At 50.4% G+C, this 13094-nt stretch overlaps 1 protein-coding gene across 1 annotated transcript; it reads left to right on the top strand.

Annotated features, from left to right (window-relative positions):
• Nucleotides 1-849: 849 nt before the first annotated feature.
• Nucleotides 850-10936, top strand: LOC128847533 (zinc finger protein 189-like). Its single transcript, XM_054047027.1, has 4 exons — nt 850-2241; nt 7778-7959; nt 8437-8563; nt 9527-10936. The coding sequence occupies exons 2-4, from the start codon at nt 7900-7902 to the stop codon at nt 9817-9819; spliced, it is 480 nt and encodes a 159-aa protein (XP_053903002.1). The 5' UTR covers nt 850-2241; nt 7778-7899; the 3' UTR covers nt 9820-10936.
• The last annotated feature ends 2158 nt before the right edge of the window (nt 10937-13094 follow it).

Raw genomic sequence — 13094 nt, 5'->3', positions numbered from 1 at the left:
CCTATATAAAATCATGAGTGATGCGGAGAAAGTAGATAAGGAAAAGTTATTTACTTATTCCCATAATACAAGAACTGGGGTCACCAAATGAAATTAATAGGCAGCAGGTTTAAAACAAATAAAAGGAAGTTCTTCTTCATGCAGCGCACGGTCAACTTGTGGAACTCCTTACCTGAGGAGGTAGTGAAGGCTAGGATTAAAAGAGAACTGGATAAATTCATGGAGGTTAAGTCCATTATCGGCTGTTAGCCAGGATGGGTAAGGAATGGTGTCCCTAGACTCTGTTTGCCAGAGGGTGGAGATGGATGGCAGGAGAGAGATCACTTGATCATTGCCTGTTCGGTTCACTCCCTCTGGGGCACCTGGCATTGGCCACTCTTGGTAGACAGGATACTGGGCTAGATGGACCTTTGGTCTGACCCAGTACGGCCGTTCTTATGCTGTCCCTCCTCCCCCGCAGCCTCAGCACACCGTGCCGCCAGCGCTCTGGCCTACTGCTTCTGCCAGGCAGCATGGTGGCGTGGCTGGTGATGGCATGGTAAGGGGGTGGGGGTCCCAGGGGGCAGTCAGGGAGCAGGGGGCGGTTGGATGGGGTGGCGGTTTGGGGATGGGGAACAGAGGGAGATGTTGGATAGGCATGGGAGTCCCAGGGGGCCTGTCAGGGTGGGGGTGTGGATAGGGATGGGGGCAGTCAGGGAGTAGGACAGGTTGGATAAGGGGAGGGGTCCTGGGAGGGTTAATGAGGGGACAAGGAGCAGAGGGGGTTGGATGGGTCAGTAGTTCTGAGGGGCAGTCAGGGGGCGGGACGTGGGAGGGGGCAGGATAGGGGGCGGGGTCCAGGCTGTTTGGGGAGGCACAGACTTACCTACCCTGCCCTCCATACATTTTTGCAACCCCGATGTGGCCCTTAGGCCAAAAAGTTTGCCCATCCCTGGCTTAGACTGTGGAAAAAGAGAGGCCAACCCTTCTTAAACATCAGGCAATCCACACAGGAGAGAGACCCCATAAGTGCTTAGACTGGGAAAAGTTTCATACCGAGGTCTGACCTTGTTAAACATCAAGCAATCCATACAAGAGGGAGACCATAAGGCCATAAGACTCTGGGAAAGGTTTCAGAAACAGATCAGTTTCACACAAAGATCAAATCTTATAACACTCAGAGGATCCACACAGGAATGAGACCCCATCAGTGCTCAGACTGGAAAAAGTTTCCTATATAGGTCAAACCATCAGCTAATCCAGAAAGAAGAGAGATCTCATACGTGCTTAGTCTGTGGGGAAAGTTTTATATGGCGCTCATCCCATGTTTTACATCAGAGAATCCACACAGGAGACCTGATAAGTGCTTCGACTATGGAGAATGTTTCTTACCGTGGTCAAGGCTTCTTAATTATCAGGCAATCCACAAAAGAGGGAGACTCCGTAAGTGCTTGGACCGTAAGAAAGGTTTCAGAAACACCTCAGCCCTGACTGGTTTAGCCCAGGAAAGCACAGTGGGAGAGGCTGGAATTGCTCTGGGCCCACTGGAATGCTTTTAGAGTAGGGGCACGGTGCCCCCCCTTATCCCTGTCTGTGCCCCCTTCCCCCCTTGAGGTGGGGCCGGGAGAAGGGCCATGGCTCTGGTAGGCTGCAAGTCAGGACGCAGACATGGGGTAAGGGGCCTGAGGCCGGATGTGGCAGCTGATGAAGTCATCCCCATGATACTAGCATTTCTCCCGACCCCCGAGGGTGCCCCAGTCCATGGCCTGCATCCCGTGAAACCCTAGGAGAGGGCAGGGACAGAACTAGATCAGGAGCCAGAAGAGCTCAAAGATCACGAGTCTTCCACTCTCTGCCCCCCCCCCCGCCCCCATCGTCTTACAGAGATTACCAAGTTCGGAGGCTTTTTATTTGTCCTCTGGATTTGCACCTTTTTGGGGACACTGGGAAGAAAGGTCCTGTCACCTAGAGACTGAGGGCCTGTGGCCACCACGAGAGCATGTGTCTGACCCACAGAATCCCTGCAGCACAGCCAGGGCCTGGGCAGGAGGCCTGGGACGTGGGAGGGACAGACTGTGAACTGCCCTGGCATCCCACAGACGCTGTTTGTGCTTCCTTTCCTTTCACCTTTCCCATTGTTTCCTGATTTCTTTGATTAGCTGCTGTTTAATAAATTGCATTTGTTCTGAACTATAGACAATGGTCAGGGACGCGTCCAGAGCAGAGAAAGCGCCCCAGAGTGAGGACTCTCTAGCCCGTGTGGTGAGTGGTCACTATCAGGTTGGGGGGAGAGCCCCTCAGGAAGCCTGGGCCCAGCCTTGTCAGGGTTATAAGGACTTTTCCACACAGGAGAGTGGAAGGGGAGCCCTCAAGGTGAGGGAGGCTCTGGGTGAAGCGAGGACTCAGATCCTTCTGCTATTCGATTCCACCCAGGTGGTGTTTAAGTCAAGAAATTTCACCACAATAATGGGACCATTTCCCTGCTTATCTCAGTGCATGTTTACTGGTTTCCCCTAAAGTTCATTAAGTATTTTGGGAAAAAAAGTGTCAGAGTGGTGTGGAAGAAGCGAACTCCACTCAGGTTGGAAGCAACAAAATCAGAGACAGCTTTATTCAGGACATGCAATTGCAAGGGAAGAAGACAGCTGACAGAGAGCATCTCTGCCTCAGTTTCTTCAAAGTACAAGCAATATCACACAAGCATTTATACATTTTAATGGCATGCATTAATTAAAAACATCTGCAGTTTGTTTATGTTATCTCCTGCCCATTCCTGTATTTTCTCACTTCTGTTCTCAAAACATCGCTATCTCAAGGCTGGCTCACGCTGACTCTACTGTTTCTTACTCACTTCTGACGTGAGCCCTGCTGCCACAGGTCTCGCAATATTAGGCTAAGACTTAGCATGTATGTATATTGTAATATGGCACAGGTTAAATGATTAGTTACTTACTGAGATCATTTCAGTACAGGTAAAATTTCCAGTGGCAGAACACACTCTCTGAGTATGAGTCTGATTATTTACTAATTGGGTAACCAAAACAACAAGGACCCCTTCCCCCTGATATACTACAGACCCCTCGAATGGCCATTATATCAACCCCATTATAAAACCTTAATTTCAAATTCTTGAAGCTCATTTGTAGTGATGTCATATACTTTTATCTCCTTTGGCCAGTCTTTTTCCACTCAATTGTTCGCTTATATGGGATATCCTGAACCTTAAAAATAAACTTTTTCAGACAATATTTAAATAAATCACTAAAGTGTGAAGGCCTTGGCCATTGGGTTTTATCAGATATATGGCATTGTCTGTATTTGGATGTGTTACAGGGGTAATAGTGTAATGGGGGAGATGGCAGGCATAGTGGCAACAAGGTGCCTTTGCTATTTGTCATTTAAAATCCAGTTAGGTAGGGCAATACATGCTTAAGGACTTATCCAAAAACACAGGGCGCAGCCTGTGGAATAAACCCCCAAATCCAATCAATACCACATTCCCAAGCATGGATCCCACAAGTTTCTTCCTGCCAGTGTATAATTTTTTGTTTCTTCACCAGGGTCAGTCCTGCTTCGACTGGGGGTAGATCCACCTGCAACCCCCCTTTTTCCCTCTTTTTATACTCACAAACGTGCTGCCCGGGCTGGCCAGGCCCGGGTAGGAGAGACAGAGAGAGAGAGAGATGGGCAGGGCCGGCTCCAGGGTTTTGGCCGCCCCAAGCAAAAAAAAAAAAAAAAAAAGCCGCGATCGCGATCTGCGGCCGCAATTCGGCAGGATGTCCTTCGCTCCGAGCGGGAGTGAGGGACCGTCCACCAAATTGCTGCTGAATAGCTGGACATGCTGCTCCCCTCCGGAGTGGCCGCCCCAAGCACCTGCTTGCCAGGCTGGTGCCTGGAGCCGGCCCTGGAGATGGGCAGGGGTTTATCCACAGGTTGTCTAGAGGTACACTACAAAAACTCCAACTTGCTTTTGGTCTTGGGAGGGTTGTTCTTTTACACCCTGGGGTCTCCTGGAGTGTCTCTTTCAGAGACCCTTTACTCGGTATTCCAGTCCAGGCCAGTAGACTGTGGCTTCTTCATCGTTCCCAAACCACATCGGCTCCAGGGACAGGAAGCTCAGATCCTCCTTTCGCTGTTTTGTTTGTGTTTTCCATTTCTGCAGCCTCTAAACTTTGTTGTTTTCAGCGCTTGGCATGGACTGTATCGATTCTTGCCCTTGAACACAAAGCGGCTTTCCGCCTTATCTCTAGACCAAGCTGCCTTTTCAAATTAACCCTTTCCTATCCCTCCTTGCTTTCAGCCTTAACTAATTGGGGATATAAAGAAGCCGAGGGGTTAACAAAAAATAATTTGGGTAGGGAGTCATCCGGATGCTTTTTAAATCCTACACTTTGTGTCTTAGAGAGTACCTCTAAGATGTAAGATCCCATTTGAATCGAAGGTACCTTCTAGTGGGAATGGCAGATGGATCATCACGCATGTAAAAATTCCAATTCTCTAAGTACTTACAAGTCCTTGGACTGATTTCCACCCATTCTCTAAGCGTGTGGGGGTGCCTTGTCCGCTGCAACAGCTCATAAACTAAGACACGTCTCTATCCTGCCCGCTGAGTGCAACGGCTCATAAAGCTAAATCACCACACCGCTCCTCGGGCACTCACACAGGAAAGATTATCAAGGATGTCCACGACCCTCCTACACCTCCCTTCAGCAAAGAGCGTCGGCTAGTCTCAGAGAGAGATGCCGCATACTCTAATTGACTCCAGTGAGGTGATCAGATCAGTCAGTGATTCATGCGGGGAGGAGAGGAGGAGGGAAGATGAGGTCACACAATCCTAGACCTAGGCAGATAGAGCCACCTTAGTCAGAATCTTTTACTGATCCACTAAGATGCAGCCACCGAGCTTGCATTAGTTAGAGCTATCCCCCGTCACAAGCTTTTGGCTTCGAAGGGAGCTCTGAGCGTCTTTCGATGACTCTCATTCACACTGGTTGGCGCACACACACAGGCCTCTATTCCTTCATACCCCAATGCGTCATTTTTTTCTTTCTTTCTCTCTCTCGCTCTTTTTTTTTAAACCTGAGGGCGTCACCACAACCCCTCTGTCCGGACTGAACACACTTGTGTTCTTCTCTGAGGGCGTTACCACAACCCCTCAACTCGGTAGGGCTGACCTAAGCCACACATTGGCTTACCCTGGGGCAACAACACATTTCCCAGCCCCGCGTATGCATATCACTGACCTTACATGGGGCAACCAATTCCCCAACACCGTTCTGCATCTGATCTTGTTGCATAAGCAAAAGTTCACATGGCATGAGCCCAAAGGGACAGACGGCCCCACGTGAGCCCTTATTCTACAGGTCTCGCAATATTAGGCTAAGACTTAGCATGACAGTAGCTCTGTTTCTTACAACTGAGCGGCCTGTATTTAAATCCTTTAACCCTGTTTCCACAGCGGCCACCAGCAAGTGTCGCTGGCCTCACTCTGAGGCCACCAAAAATGTGGCAGTGAGAATCCCTGGGCTAGATGCTCATGATGGGCCCTTCTGACCATAGAGCCTGTGAGTGGAACAGGAGCCGGACACAGAGATGCTGCAGCGCGCTGGGTTGATCGCTAGGACCCAGGAGCAGCTGGGAGGCGGCTCTGGGGGGAGCGATCGCTGGGCTCAGGCCCGGCAGCACGAAGTGACTCGCAGCCGCTGCGGGGACTCTGGCTCCAGGCTCCTGGCGAGATCCCCGAGCCCCGGCGGCTGGTGCTGGGAGCCCGGAGCCCGGGCTGCAGCCGGGAGAGGGGAATCTCCAGCAGGGCCCTTCCCGCTGCTCCAGGAGCCTCTCCCAGGGCAGAGAGAGATCCGCCCCCCCGTCACCCTCGGGCTGCAGGGGGAGGTTTGGTCCCAGGCTGCTCCCAGTGGAGCTGGCTGCGATTCCCGCCCTGGGCCCGGGAAAGCTGCCGCCAGCTCCCGGTGTGTGCGGGGCGGGGGCAGGATCACGTTACCACCATCGTCTCCCCCCTCCATCTGCTGCTTTGTTTCCCTGCCCCTGGCCGCACTGTTATGGACGGAGGCTGCAGCTCAGGAAGATCTGAGGGGGGCAAATAGGGAGGGGCAGAAGGTGGGCTGGGGCCAAACTGAATGCAGGGTGGGGGACCTCAGGTGGGGGCCGGGGAAGGAGAGGGGCCCAGGGGCACAATCATGGTGGTGGCAGAGGTGCTGGATCTAGGCTGGTGGGGCCCTGCCGCACCCACTGGCTTAAAGGGGTTTCTCAATGGCTCGCATTTCCTCTCCCCCTCCTCCCACCGTACAGATTGTTTCAACGCCTCTGCCTGGGACTAGGGGCCGGGGAGAAGAACGGGGAACAGCCGGCGGGGGGTGAACCTAGGGCTGGGGGAGGCAGGCTGGGAACACAGCATAGAACAGATGCTGTTAGCACAGAAATCAGGACCATTCAGCAAAGTCTATCTTGGGGAGAATCCAGAGACTGTATCCGGCCCTGGGCTCTCCCCGCTGAGTCCCAAAACAAGAGACTGACCTGCTTCCAGCCCCCCCTCCTCAGTGACGCCCAGCTTCCCCTCCTCCGTGCTTTCTCTCCTTCCCAGGAAAACAGGTCACCTGGCCTCCCCCTATCTCTTTGTTCTCCCACACCTTTGGCTAGTTCCTTGCAGAGGACGGGGTCAGGCCATAGCTTGCCAGGATACAAAATTTTGGCCATTCTCTATGCCCAGACAGTCACTCTGCAGTCACACCTGCCCTCTAAAGGTCTCTGGAATGATCACACACCTGTACCCCACCAGCTTGATACCTGAGTAACACATGGGGAAACTGAGGCACACACAGTATTCAGAGAAAACATTAAGACCATTCCCACTTCATCACACCCCTCTGAGACCAGCCCAGGAGCACTTTCTCCAGTGGCTGGAACCACTCTAACCATACCAGCCCCTCAGCCTGAGTCTCCAGGTGATGGAGAGACCTGGGGAAGGGCTGGAGCTGGGCAGGGAAATGAGTCTGTTCAAAGGATGCCTTTTAGGGATCTACTGATATTGCAGGGCGTTCAGTGCTGCGGGGAGGTGCCGGGTCCGTGCTGTGATAAAGTGACTGAGGGTTTTCCCAGCATGGCAGAGTCCAGAGCATCTGTCTGCAGGGAGGGGGGGGCATGGACTCAAGCCCCTTCTGTAACCTCCCCCATTGCCCCTCTCGCCCTGACAGGCTAAAGAATCACGTCCATGTTTTGTTCCAGATGGTCCCATCTTCCAGGAGGCAGGGAAGGGAAATGGCTGTAATGGAGCCAGCTCAGTTAGGGGATTTGCGGGGAGCTGAGGGGGGTGGAGGAGGATTTCCTGTATAGGGGGAGGGGCAGGAAACATACAGTGTGAGGCAGGGAGGGGACAGGGTGTGATAAACCTGCTGGAAAATGATCAACCTGGGCCTGATTTTGTGGAAAGGCCCATTGGCGGGGGGAGGGGGGAGAGAGATAGCGGGAAGGGAACATTCCTCCATTTCTGACCCAGGAAACACCCCACTGGCCAGAGGCTGCTGTGAAATACGAAGGGAAGCTGTTGGGATTCCTGTCCCTGTCCCTGGCTCAGAGCTCTGCTTCCCGTATCAGCCTGTTGCTGGCAGGCGTGTGGGAAACGAGAAGACCCTGCCCTGCTCCGTGTGCTGGGGGGGACTAGGAGCTCTCATCTTCTCCCCACCCCCTGAAGCCTCCTGGCAGCTCTGGGCAGGGTGTGGGGGGAATTCTGGTTTTCTGGCTCTCCCAGAGCTTCACTGTTTTATTTATTTTTCCCTGTGACTAGTGCAGAGGTGGGCAAACTACGGCCTGTGGGACTGTCCTGCCCGGCCCTTGAGCTCCCGGGCAGGGAGGATAGCCTCCGGTCCCTTCCCTGCTGTCCCACCTTCCCCACGACCTCAGTTCACCATGCCGCTAGTGGTCCAGCCAGATGGCACAGCTACTAGTCCTGGTGCTCTGAGCAGCATGGTAAGCGGGCGGGTGTGTGTGTGGGTTGGATAACGGGCAGGGTTTCCAGGGGGCAGTCAGGGGACAGGGAGACAGGGGTGGTTCAATAGGCATGGGAGTCTCAGGGGAGCCTGACAGGGGGTGGGGGTGTCGATAGGGGTCAGGGCAGTCAGAGGACAGGGGTAATTGGATAGGGTGTGGGGTCCTGAGGGGCGGTTAGGGGAGGGGGTCCTGGGATGGGGAGGTCAGGGGACAGGGAGCCGGCGGTGTTGGATGGGTCAGAGGTTCCGAGGGGGCAGTCTGGGGGTGAGAAGTGGGAGGAGGCAGAGAGGGGGTGGGCCAGGCTGTTTGGGGGAAGTACACCCTTCCCGACCCGGCCCTTCATATAGTTTCCAAACCCCAATATGGCCCTCACGCCAAAAAGTTTACCCACCCCTGGACTAGTCGGATTATGACTGGGGCAACAGGTACTCAGTGCAGGACTCACTGTTGTTTCAGGTGCCGGTGACCTTCGAGGAGGTGGCTGTGTATTTCACCCAGGGGCAGGGGGCTCTGCTGGACCCCGCTCAGAGAGCCCTCTACAGGGACGTCATGCAGGAGAACTACGAGACGGTGACCTTGCTGGGTAAGGGATTCCCGTCCCCTCGGTTATTAAAAGCTGTGGGGTCTGCATGTCCGATACTGGTCAGGTTCTTCCCTGGTCAGTTAGATTGGAGAGGAATGGGCTCCGTAATGCACAGCTGCTGTGTGAGAGAGACTTGTATCTCCGTACATTCTCCAGTGAGACCAGGGTGTCAAAGCCTACCAGATATACTGAATCATCCCCACCCGACCCCCCTCGCTTGCAAGGTGGAGAAGCCCTGTATTGTCCTGTATGTAGTTTCTAGTTCACACAAAGAATCCCTGTTCACCTTCCTCCTTGGTAACAGCTCCAGCCATGCGGAGGGCTCTAGGCTCCGCCAGTTTAGAAATAGGCAGGGGTTTAACTCCAGAGCTGGGTATGCGTCAGCAGGGCCCCCAGAGAGCACAGATCCTAGGAACTCCTAGTGAGGGCATCACAATTCCCCCCACCTCCCCAGATGTCTGCTTCCCCCAAGGGGGCTCAGTGACTATGTTCCTGTCCTCTTGGATTCCACATTCCCCAGCACAGCACAGCACAGAGACAGGTTCCACCCATGGAATGTCCTTTCTGACAGACACTCTCTCAATAGTCCACACACTCTGATGTGGTCTGATTTCACTAACTGCACAGGATTCCCCCTTCCCAAACCTGAACTGATCTCCCGCCTGGAATGAAGGGAAGAGCTGTGGGTGCACGCTTGTTAGGCCTGTGAGGAAACAGAGATCCTGAAATGTGCCTGCACAGGTGAGGACTGACACACAAACTATCTGGTGAATGAAGGGCTGTAGTCAGCAGATATGACTGACATCGCTTTCCACCTGTCCGGTTACCTGCAGGAGTTTTCTTTCCATGTTTCTTCTCTGTGAATTTTTGGGCGGGATGAGGAGGCAGAATCCAATTGCGCTGTCTTTGCACCTTTAGTATGTTGGGTTTTCCCTCTGTGCTATTCCTCTTTCTTTCTCCCAGGCACAATGACTCCTGACTGGATTATTTCTCTCCCAGCAGTGGAAGTGGAACCAGAGGGGACCTTTGTGGGAAGAGCTGAAGGGAATTTTTCCCAATGCTTGGAACAGGGAGAAGAGTGGAGAAATTGGAACAGGTCAGAGAGGCTTCTGGGAAACCACTCAAGGGAGCAAATTGATGAAGCTATTATATGTGGGGAAGGATACAGGGATCCCACAGCCCAGCAGACAACCCCCAAGGAAGGCAAATGCTATGAATGTCTTGGTTATGGGAAAGGACTCGTTCTGAAACCATAGCTTGTAATGCCTCAGACAATTCATACTGGAGACAAATCATTTCAGTGCTTGGACCATGGGGAAAACTTCAATAACTGCTCAGATCTTAATAACCATGGGAGAAGCCACACAAGACAGAAACCCTATCAATGCCTTGAGGGAAGGAACTACTTGAATTGGAAGGTAGCACTGATAAGCCACATAGGAGAGAGACTCCATAAATGCTTAGACTGTGGAAAAAGTTTTATATGGAAGTCAGATGTTGTCAGACATTAGGCTATCCACACAGGAAAGAGACCCCCATAAGTGCTTAGACTATGGAAAAACATTTAAATGCAGGTCAGCCCTTGTTTCACATTTGACAATCCACACAGGAGAGAGAACCCATAAGTGCTTAGATTGTGGGAAAAGTTTTATGTGGAAGTCAGGCCTTGCTAACCATCAGGCAATCCACATAGGAGAGAGTTCCCATGAGTGTTTGAACTGTGTTAAAAGTTTCACAAACAAATCAAATCTTATAACACATTTGAGGATCCATACAGGAGAGAGACCCCATTATTGCTCAGACAGTGGTAAAAGTTTCATACGCAGGTCAGACCTTGTTAGACATCAGGCAATCCTCATGGGAGAAAGATCCCATAAGTGCTTAATTTGTGGGAAAAGTTTCCTACTGAGGTCAGCCCTTGTTTCACCTCAGAGAATCCACACAGGAGAGTGACCCCACAAGTGCTTAGACTGTGGGAAAAGTTTCATACGGAGGTCAAATCTTGTTGAACATCAAGCAATCCACACTGGAAAGAGACCCCATCAGTGTTTAGACTGTGGAAAATGTTTCATACAGAGGTCAGGCCTTGCTGTACATTGGAGAATCCACACAGGAGAGAGACCCCATCAGTGCTCAAACTGTGGCAGAAGTTTTATACAGAGGTCAACCCTTGTTAAACATCAAGCAATCCATACAGGAGGAAGACCATAAGTGCTTGGACTCTGGGAAAGGTTTCAGAAACAGATCAGCCCTTCTAAACATCAGGCAAAAGATACATAGTACTTAGACTGTGGAAACACATTTCAAATAGATGCCAGCCCTTTTTTTACATCAGTGAATCCACCCAGGGGAGAGACCCCATAACTGCTTAGCCTGTGGAAAGAGTTTTATACGGAGGTCAAACATTGTTAAACAGCCAGCAATCCACAGAGGAGAGAGACCCCCAAAAGTGCTTAGACAGTGGGAAACATTTCATAAACCGATCAATCCTTGTTTTAAATGAGAAAATCCACCCAAAAGCAAGACTCCATAAGTACTTGGACTGTGGCAAAAGTTGCACACTGAGATCACCCCTCATTAAACACTGGAGAATTCACTGGAGTCTTGTTTGAGGGAGAAGGCAACATGGCACATTTAATTTGAACACAGAGAAAGCTACTAACTCATAATTTGTCCAAAGGTGGTTAACACCGTTTCATTTATAAAAAGACAATTTCATTAATTAAAAAAGGTGGTTTCATTACAGTAATTTCATTGCAAGTATACCGAGCTATATTGGTAGGTATAATTTATTAAAAGGGTGATTTCATCCTTCAGCCCTGCAACCTGTCCTGAAAGAGATAAGAACCTTGCAGGATATTTGACCCAGATTCAGCCTTTAGAGACATGTTCGAAAAGTGTTTAAATGGTATTTGGGGCTATTCCAAGTAATAGAGACTAGAACTTTGAAATGTAAACTTGTATTGTTAAGAAAATGGAAGAAATAATAGTGTGGTTGATTAATCATGATTAACTCAAAAATAATTGTGGGTAGAAAAATTAATAGAATACCAACTGAAATTTGTTAAATGTTTTTGGATGTTTTCCTACATTTTAATTTCTATTGATTTCTATCACAACAAAAAATAGAAAGTGTACAGTGCTTACTTTATATTATTTTTATTACAAATATTTGTAATGTAAACATGAAAAGCAAAAATAGTGTATTTCAATTCACCTCATACAGGTACTGTAGTGCAATCTCCCTATCAGGAAAGTGTAACTTAGAATGTAGATTATTTTTGTTATATAAGTGCACTCAAAATAAAGCAATTACAAACTTTAGAGCCTAGAAGTCCACTCAGTGCTACTTAGACTCATAGACTCATAGACATTAAGGTCAGAAGGGACCATTATGATCATCTGGTCTGACCCCCTGCATGCTGCAGGCCGCAAGACCCTTCCCTGGACTCTACTGTTGAAGTCCCCAATCCTGTGTTTTAGTGACTTCAATCGGCTGAGACCCTCCTGCTAGTGATCCCTGCCCCATGCTGCGGAGGAAGGCGAAAAACCTCCAGAGGCTCAGCCAATATACCCTGGAGGAAAATTCCTTCCCGACCCCAAATATGGCGATCAGTAATACCCCGAGCATATAGGCAAGAGTCTCTAGCCTGACCCTTGTTGGCCATTATGCTGTTCATGTACCATTGCTTGGTTTTCCTTGGCTACTATGTTTTATCATTAAACCGTTCCCTCCATAAACTTATCCAACTTAATCTTAAAACCAGACAGGTCCGTCGCCCCCACCGTTTCCCTCGGAAGGCCGTTCCAATATTTCACCCCTCTGATGGTCAGAAACTTCTTTTTCTGCCAATCGCTTAGACAAACAAGTTTGTTTCCATTTGCAGGCGATAATGCTGCAAGTGAGAGGAGGCAATTTTATGACACTGTTGCAGCTTGAGTTGCAAGATATTTACATGTCAGATGTGCTAAAGATTCCTATGTCCCTTCATGCTTCAACCACCATTGCTTAGCCTCCCTTCGCCCAGGGCCAGCTCTAGGTTTTTTCCTGCTCCAAGCAAAAAAACTTTTGGCTCCCCTCCCGTGCCCACCTGCTGCCCCAGCCCTGGGTTCTCCCCCACCACCACCATCCTCCCACACCCTCTGCCGCCCCAGCGCTGGGCTGCCCCTTTTCCCCCAGCCCCCTACTGCCCCATCCCTGAGTTCTCCACCAACTTGCACCCTCCTACCACCTCAGCCCTGGGTCACTGGTAACTTGCTCCCAGGTTGGGTCATTCAGCAGGAATTTTGGATGTACACAGAACACAGACAGGATTGGTTCCCATATGGTTACAGAACTGCAGTAAAGTGGAACGATTTTCAGCTTGTGTGATTGGAGGATATCTGGATGCATATTATAAGACTGTCCTACATAAATGAGGAAAAGTTGAGGTGCCTTTATTATTCCTTTGTTCCACTCTTTGTTTCTGTGGGGAATTTGCCAATGCGATATCACTGTCTTCCTTTCAAACAAATTAAACTAAAAAAAAAA

This window comes from Malaclemys terrapin, chromosome 13 (assembly GCF_027887155.1).
Source record: "Malaclemys terrapin pileata isolate rMalTer1 chromosome 13, rMalTer1.hap1, whole genome shotgun sequence".
Classification (NCBI taxonomy): domain Eukaryota; kingdom Metazoa; phylum Chordata; order Testudines; family Emydidae; genus Malaclemys; species Malaclemys terrapin.
The sequence above is the reverse complement of the archived record's forward strand: the minus strand, read 5'-3'. Positions and strand labels throughout refer to the sequence as shown.